The 8,597-nt window shown below is 49.9% G+C and overlaps 1 protein-coding gene across 1 annotated transcript in view; it reads right to left on the bottom strand.

The window, feature by feature from the left end:
• Window positions 1-278: 278 nt before the first annotated feature.
• The window catches only part of MMAB (metabolism of cobalamin associated B), a 14,216-nt gene continuing 5,897 nt past the window's right edge, over window positions 279-8,597 (bottom strand). The window contains exons 3-9 of the mRNA XM_069081631.1: window positions 7,486-7,579; window positions 7,236-7,293; window positions 4,089-4,161; window positions 3,707-3,804; window positions 3,314-3,378; window positions 1,451-1,510; window positions 279-611 (exon numbers count right to left, since the gene is read on the bottom strand). Of these exons, the coding sequence (XP_068937732.1) occupies window positions 524-611; window positions 1,451-1,510; window positions 3,314-3,378; window positions 3,707-3,804; window positions 4,089-4,161; window positions 7,236-7,293; window positions 7,486-7,579 (536 nt within the window). The 3' untranslated portion in view covers window positions 279-523. The remainder of the gene's footprint in view (window positions 612-1,450; window positions 1,511-3,313; window positions 3,379-3,706; window positions 3,805-4,088; window positions 4,162-7,235; window positions 7,294-7,485; window positions 7,580-8,597) is intronic.

Below are 8,597 nucleotides of genomic sequence, written 5' to 3'. Positions count from 1 at the left end.
CAGCATTGTTAGCAGCCCTTGCTTATAAATCTGCTAGGCCCCGTCCTCATGCTTCGTGAGTGACGGATGGCTCGGAGGTGACTACAATACCAAATCCTGCTGGCTTTTCCCTTTATAAATGTGACATTTAAGGCCCCTCTGGCAAAGGTAAATCACATTTACATTGGGGATGTGCTCACGTGCTCTGCTGAATCCTTGGAGAAAGGCTGGCCAAAGCAGGGCTTCAGGAACTTTGCACACACACACACGTATACGTGCACACACGTACACACACACGATGCAGGCAGACCTTTAATTCTGTGGCCACCTTTGGCACACAGCCTACAAGTGTTTGACAGTCATGTTCTCAGAGGCCTGGTGCTGTGAGGGGCTTTGACGTAGGCGGGGGGAGGTGGGGCTCAGGCTTTTCATCAGGCCGGTCCTGGGCCCAGACACCACCCTGCTAACAGTCCCCGCCTGCTGCGGTCAGGGGAAGGGCGCCAGCCTCCCTCCTTACAGGATTTCTCTGGCATATGCTGCGGCCTTAGGGGTCCTGTCTTCTGTATATTTTTTCTTCCTTCCCCTCCTTCATGGCGGCATATCGGGCCAAAGTGAAGAGATAGTCACTGAGTCTGGGAGGGGGGGCGAGAAGAGAGAGAGAGACACTCAAAGAGAACGTGTCCAAAGGAGAGAGAAATTCTAACCCCCAAATTAATGTTAAAAGCACATGTTTAAATGGCCAAGTGGTCCCTAGCAGAACCTAATGGTGGTGGTGGGTCCTCGGCCAACTCCACTTTGATGAATTGGGCATGTGGTGAATTACTGCCAGAGCCCAAGGCCGGTGCCAGACTCCTTGGCCAAAAGCATCATCCTGATGGCCCGGCAGGAAGGGCCCTGGCACATGGACAGGCCAACTCTGGGCAGTCTACGAGCAGACTGGAGTCAGAGAGGCTGAGGATCCTCGGCCGGTCACCTCATCTAGCCCACACCTGACCAAGAGTCACCTCCTCTCAACATCCCAGAAAGGCGGCTATCCAGTGCCTGAGAGAAGGGCTTATGGGAGGGGCGGCCCATCCCACCGCTGCTAGAGCTGACAGTTAGGAGGTTCTGTTCCCAGGGACACCCGTTACTGCTAACAGACCACCTCCCAGCAGAGGGGACTTGTCAGAGTGTAAGCTTCCTGAAGGCAGATGCTATTACCCATACTAGGTGCTTTGTAACTGTGTGCTGACTGAACAAGACCCAGCTGCTGCCTTCAATGGTGCTAGATGTCAGAGGCAACATGACCTTGCCCGTGTCTGACTCTCTAGGTGGCCCAACTGCTTTGATATCCAATGCTTGCCCATCCATCCTCCTCAAGGCTGGAGTGAACAGGGCCCTCATTTCTAAATGTCGTGAAGATAAAATACTAAGCATGGTATCAGAGGGGGAGTCCTTTGGGGAATGGGATCCTTTCCATTGGTTTTATTACCTGTTCAAGAACTTGGCCACATTTGCATCCGTCTGCCCGGCCTGGACAAGTGGAACCACACTACAAGGGAAGACAAGTGGAGATCACTGGCCTGCGTGGCTGTGAGCAGTGACCTCCAGCACCACTCCCCTCACCGTCTGGGTGAGGCAGCTCAGGGCTGCCCTCAGCTCCATGGAGGGAGGGCCAGTCTTTGAGCCCATGCCGACTGCCCGACTACACACACGAGATGGTGAAAATCCACAGCCAGGGTGTCTAGACAATGCCCAGGAAGGGCGCTGAAGGGGGGCCCAAAGGAAGGCTCCCCCTTTGTCACTTTCCCCACCCAAACTGTGGACCATCTTCCAGGGCTTGGCCGCAGTCCCGCTTCACACGTCCTTCTCCCCCCACCCCCCAAAGCCTTCATGCTCTGGGGAGGCTGTTGGCTGACCACAGAGAGCCAGCTGGGCTGGCTGAACAAGGGTAACTCTGACTCAGTCACAGAATGTTAGAGAGGGAGAGGAGGGGGCTTAAAGACCAGCTGGGCCAACTCTCCTACTTTACAGATGAGAAAATGGAGCACCAAAGAGGGCTTATGACTCATCCAAAGTCACTATGCAGCAGAGTGCTGGACTTGGGAGTTAGGAAGACCTGAAATGGAATCATGCCTCAGATACTAACTAGCTGTGTGATCCTGGGGAAGTCACTTTAACTGTTGTCCGCCTCAGTTTCCTCATTAGTAAAAAGAAATGCTAATATAATAGTACTTGCTTCCCAAGGTCATTACAAGGATCAAATGAGAGGATATTGGTAAAGTGCTTTGCAAACCTTAGGTGCTATCTAAATGAGAGCTATTTTTTGTTACTGTAATGTTAACTACTCTCGTTGTTAGTGGCAGAGCTGGAGCTAGGAACAAGCAGGGTCTCCAGCCCCCAGGACTTCCTCCTCTGCCCTCTGTGCAGATGCCATCAGCCGGCCTGCACTACCCATGGGAAGCCAGCCTGGGCATTTGTTTGAGCAAACAAGCCTCTGAGAAGATCCCCCAGCACGGGATCCCTTAATAACGATCCAGAATAATGGGAGGACAGACTTTATTTTCTGGTGCCTCCTTGGCTTCCCTCACTGGCTCACATCAGGACTTCTTCCCTCCCTGTGCAGGGGCAAGCAGGAGGCGCCTGCTAAGCCAAGTGTCTTCACATGGATTCATTACTCTTTAAACATTTAATGCGACGTCCTTGGAAAAGAGACACTGGCAGGGTTTGGGGGGTTTTGCTTTAACTCTTCCCTGTCCTCTGACATGTGGCTCTAGACTTTGGGGGGAGGTCTGGGGGTACCCCTGACAGCTCACTCACAGGCTCACAAATGTTGGCTTTATTCCTTATGCACCTGCTTCCTAACACCCCAGCCATGAGCATGGGCATCGAGGCATCCTGGTGCCCTGGCCATGACACTCAAAGTCAAATTCTCCACTGCACAGATGAGGAAACTGAGGCCCAGACAGGGCGAGTGGCTCGCCCAAGAGCACAGTGACTGACAGCAGCATCCGGGGAACAAGAATCCAGCTTTTCTGCTTCTTTTCCCTTCTAGCAAGGAGGAAACTGAGGTCCAAAGGATGAGATGTGCCCAAGGTCACAGGGGCCAAGCAGAAGGCCCAGGACTCGCACCCAGGCCCCTGACTCCCATGTCCTTTTCTCTCTGCTAAGCTGTTACTCACCTACTCACTCATTCATCTACTCACATACTGGACCCCTCACTTGTTCATTCATTCAGTCTCATTCATTCATTCACTCCTGATTAAAGCCTAGGCTGGCTGCGGGGCAGACACAAGGATGAGGAGGACACGTCTGCTCTCAGGCCATCCCTCCCTGCCGTCCTTCGGTCTCTCACCATCTCTCAGCTCTTCGGCACACAGCTCGGCAGAGGTGGAGGACCGCGCTGCTCTGGCCTCCGGACTGAAACAGAAAACAAGACATTGGCTCTGACTGGCTGTGGGGCCATAGTTGCGGGGGAGGCCTGGGAAAAGCCGCAGCTGCTGTCCATGTCCGAAGGCCAGAGATGGGATGGCAGGAGCTCCCTGCTTCTTTCAGGAAACACAGACACATAGACAGACAGACACATAGAGACACACACATAAACACAGACACATAGACAGACACACACACAGACTTAGACACATAGAAAGAGACACACAGATGCACACACACACACACACACACACACACACACACACACACAGAGGTTTGGTCAAAGCCCAAGTGATTCGATGCCCCCGATACGTACAGGCAGAATGAAAGCTGTGAGGGCAGGAAGCTGGCTGCTGTACGCATCTATCCAGCGCTCCAGGTCCAGGATGGCATCCTCACTGAATGCTGTGCGCTCTGCAGAGGGACAGAGGGAGCCCAAGAAAACCCTCACGAGGCCAATGAATGCTCACTGCAGAGCCTCTGGCAGAATGCCCTCGCCCTTCCCCAGGAATGGGCATAGCTTCTCTCCTCCCTCTAGGGGCTTCCCTGCCACCCCGAGGCTGGGCTCCTGGCTGGTCCAGAGACATCAGAGCATGTTCTCATGCTCTCAGACAGAGGGCCCGGGCTGAGGGTGGGCATCCCCAGGACACCCAGAGGGAGCCGCTCCCTCTGTAAGGGTCAGATAAGGAGAGAATTACTCAAGTGAGCCTCCCTGGCTGAAGACAGTGGCGTTGCAATGGAGGAGCCGGCGTCCTGTAGCCTGCACTGGACCTGAGGAGAGCAGCAGAAGGCAAGGAAGCAGATCCACTTGGGATGACCGGAGGAGGGGGAGTGGAGGTGCTAGTAACGAGGCACTGGGGACCATCAGAACCTTTAATCAGCGGACGTTAATTAGCGAACTCCTCTGGAACCTCCCATGTGAAAGGCCCTCCCAGAACCCTCTCCCTGCTCCTGAGAAGGGGCTTGGCTGGGCTGCTCCTGAGGCTGCAGGACAGCAAGGGCCCCCTGGTGATGGCTGCAGTCTGCAGATAGGTGGCTCAAGACCCGACAGCAGAGGCGCTGCAGGGCCTCAATGCCGATCCAATGTCCCACTGTCACACGCACACTCTGAGACTACTGATCTTGTCTGAAGCTGACACCCTTCATTTGTCTAACACCAAGAGGCCCCAAACCTAAGCTTTATCTGTGTTTTCTGAATGGTGGGGTCTGTCTGGTCTGTCTGAGCATCACCTCTCCTTCAGATTTCCTTGTGAGGTGGCACAGGGCCCTCTGTGGAGGAGGAGGAGGAAGATCATGATAAAGGGAGTGCGAAGCGTGACTGTGATTATTTATGTTCACAAAGTAATTGAAGGAGGCGCAAGGGTCCTGGAACTCCAGATCTGAATCTCTCCCATCTGGCTCCTGTATCAAGGAAACCTGCAAACTTGGAGCCTGATTTCAGGAGTTTGGAGGCAGGTGGTGTGCAGGGGACAGAGCCCTAGGCCAGGAATCAGGAAGACCAGAGTTCAAATCCACACTTACTACCTGTGTGACCTTGGGCAAGTAATTTAACTTCTGCCTGCCTCAGTTTCTCTAACAGAAAAACAGGGACAATAATAGCACCTGCCTCCCAGGGTTGTGAGGAATCATTACCGATCTCAGCTCAGTGGGTACTTATCATTGTCTTTTACAAATAGCTTTGGGATCTGAAGGCTGAAGAGCCGCTTCTTCTAACTCCTTGGCCCAGTTTGGCCACTTCTGGCTGCTGTGACTTAGATGAAATGGCTCCCCTCCTACCCTGCCAAGCTCTAGTTCTTCCTCTATCACATGAGCTTTAGACTAGATAACAGCAGGGCCTTCCAGTTCTGCGGTGCCTGCCTCTCAGGGGCCCTCTAAGCCATATGCTTGAGCTCATGAGCCTCAGACTGAAGCGTAGACAGATGAGCCGCCCTTCCCCGGCCTCGTGTTTGTCATTGCCCCCACCTCAGTCTGCTCTGGAAAGCCGGCCAGGCCCCTGACCAAAGAGGGGCTGTCCTTATTAACAGTCTCAGAGACGGAAGGGAACTCAGTGGCCTTGTGGTACAACAGGTCCCAAAAATCTCTGCTAGGACGGTTCCACCTAACAGGCATCTGGCTTCTGGCTGAAGAATTCCACTGACAGGGAATCCACATTCCAGTCTGGCATAGCTGGGATGGCAAGTTTTTCCTGCCAGAGAGCTGGAATCTGTCTGTCTACAGCTTGCACTCACTACTCTCCCTGTCCTGCCACCTGGGACTAAGCAAAAGAAGTCTAATCCCTCTTCCACGTTACAGCCATCAAACGCTTGGAAACAATGATCCTGTCTCCTCAGCAGACTCCCATCAGCATCAGCAGGATTAAGCTGAAGCATTGAGGCAAATTTATACTGTTAAATGCCTAAATCGATAAGAGAGGGATAGAGGGACTTACTGAGTTGAGTCTGTACTTGTAACCAAGACAACAGTAAAGATTAATGAGTGAAAATTAAAAATGGAAATAATAAAGAAAAATCTGGGACTGTTTTTTTAAGAGATCAACAAAACTAATAAACAAAGAGGAAAAAAAAGAATAAGCCCAAATTAGAAATGACAAAGGCAACATTTTTCTAAAAATTAGATTATGCACAAATCTATGTTAATAATTTAAGAATCTAAAAGAAATAACTGATTATTTAAAAAAGTACACAATATCAAAAGTAACAAGTAGAGAATCCAATCTAAGTAGACCAGTCTTAGACAAATCAGAAATATCTGCATGAAAGTACCAAGTCACAGATTCATAAGCAAATTTGACCAAACTTTTAAAGAAAAAGTAAATTCTCTGTTATACAAACTGATTCTACAAAGATGACATACAGTTCTGATCCCTAAACTAGGCAAAGATAAGTCTGAGAAAGAAAATTGTAGGCCAAGATCATTAATGCATACTGACAATTTCAAATAGGATAATAGATTTAGAGATGAAAGTGGCTGTGGAGGTCATCAAGGTCAAACCTCTTACTTTACTGAGACCTAAAAAACTGAGTCCTGGAGAGCTTAAATGACTTGCCTAGGATTATACTGCTAATAATACTCAGGAATAGAATAGAGCAGCACAAGAAAAATCTTATTGATTATGACCAAGTATGATTTATAACTGGAATATAAGGATGGTTAAGATCAGGATAACAATTGATATAGTAAATCTTTCTAAGACAAGAAAAAAAAAGTAAAGATTACATCATTATAACATTAGAAGAGAAAGCCTTTGATAAAATATAGCACTTACTGTTGTTCAAAACACTAAAAAAATAAAGGAAAGGAAGGATTTTTTTCTTCATGTGATAAAGGGCATATTTGAAAGTATGAGCTAACAGCAGTGGCCCACTGTATTTATCAAGCAACTGTCCCCAAACCAAAGGAGGGAAGCCAGGTGTAGCATTGCAGAATCACCTCTGGCCTTAGCAGGGTAACTACAAAAAAAGTCCCCTCTCCTGGAACCCCAAACAGAGCTGATTTTTCTATACTGGATATACTGAAAACAGAGGGTTCTTCCCTCAGGTGGTCTCGGCTCGGGCAGCAACAGCGACCGGGAACCATGCTTCAGAGAAAGCAGGAAGTTAGACTAGGATTGACCTGAATAGTGAATATAGGTCAAACCTGATTTTTTCTACACCAAAAAAGCCAGTTGACTTGTAGCTCACAATATAGGGCAGCTCAATGTGTCTCATGATCCCTTCCAGAAGAATGCCCCCCGAGAGCACTTTCCAATGTGAGGGGGGGGAGGCCAGCCACACCTGCAGGCAAACCGAGAGGTGTGCCCACTGCTGGGGTCATACACCACGGGGAAAGGGACTGGTATTACTCACTTTCTCAAGTTCATCCACGAATGTGTGGCCTTTTTCGGTCATGACCTCTATGGCAAACCTAAAGGGAACAAGGAAAAGTCAGTGTTTAGGCCAGAGCCACGGGCCTGTGGACCTCTCAGCTATTCTGGACTACCTGGGCAATGCTGGAAGCAGGATCAGAAGTCCCCTGAGAGGGGGCACACGGTGACTGCATCATTGGATGCAGATGGGCCAGGCAAAGACCACTAGGTCCCAATCCCAGCTTAGTTACCCAATAGCTGAACTTAATTCATCAGTTGTGCCCAAGGCTTCAAACACTTGGTCGTCTTTGAGTCTCCTTTCCCCAGTGAAAGTGCTAGAAAAACCTGTGGAGAGAGAAGATAGCAGAGGTCAGTAGCTGGCTCTGCATCAGCCATGGGGGCACCCTGCAGGCATCTCTTTGGGGGCTATTCCTACAGACCCTTCTGTCTGTGACAGGGCTTCTGGACAGACAAAGCACCTTCATGAGTGCTGTTCTAAGTATAAGGGCAGTTTTAAGGGTGATTAGATACTTTCCTTAGAATAGGGGATGTCAGGGCTGGGAGGGGCCTGAGAACACAGGATGTCAGGTCTTAGAACAGAAAGTGTCAGGACTGGGAGGAACCTTGGAAATCTAGTTTCATCTCCACATTTTCCAGAAAAAGAAAGTGAAACTCCAGAAAGGGGGACCTCTGTGAAACTAAGGTATTACACCTTGTTAATGACAGATCTAGGCCCAAAATCCAGGTCACCTGATTTTAAGTGGTAAGAAGGAAACAAAATAGATCCTAGAGAAATAATGATAGCTACCATCCATAGAGAACTCTAAGGTTTACAAAAGTGCTATATGAATTTCTCACTTGATGCCCACAATCACCCTGGGAGGTCGATGGGATTATTATTGCCGTTTTACAGATGAGAAAGCTGAAGCAGACAGATGTTAAGTGACTTGCCCAAGGTCCCACAGCTAGTAAATGTCAGAGTCTTCCTGACTCCTGTCCCAGTGCCCTGACTACTCTGTCACCCATCCTTAACCTGTCTATAACACAAAAAACCAAACTCTGTTACAAGAGCAAAGCTGGACAAACAAAACAAGTTCTGATTGTTGCACAAAGAGATTTCTAAAAACCAGTCCCTGCTATGAAAGGGGACCCAGGGTGAAAAAATAAACACAAACTGCCAAGGGGCTGAGAAGGCCAGGGTCACCTGAAGAGCCAGGCCTGGGGCCTCCAAGCTCCCTGGGGAGTCAAGCTGGACAGAGGGTTGGCACTGACCCCAGCGATGTAAGTGACAAGCCTGGACTCCCAGCCCAGGAAGCCGTGTACTGGGGGGGCCGTGTACTGTGGGGGGCCGTGCTGGGGGGGC

Source organism: Petaurus breviceps, unplaced genomic scaffold (assembly GCF_028583685.1).
Source record: "Petaurus breviceps papuanus isolate PSGF00001 unplaced genomic scaffold, PetGlider_PUasm1.0 99, whole genome shotgun sequence".
NCBI classification, from domain to species: domain Eukaryota; kingdom Metazoa; phylum Chordata; class Mammalia; order Diprotodontia; family Petauridae; genus Petaurus; species Petaurus breviceps.
This window is presented reverse-complemented; position numbering and strand designations above follow the sequence as displayed.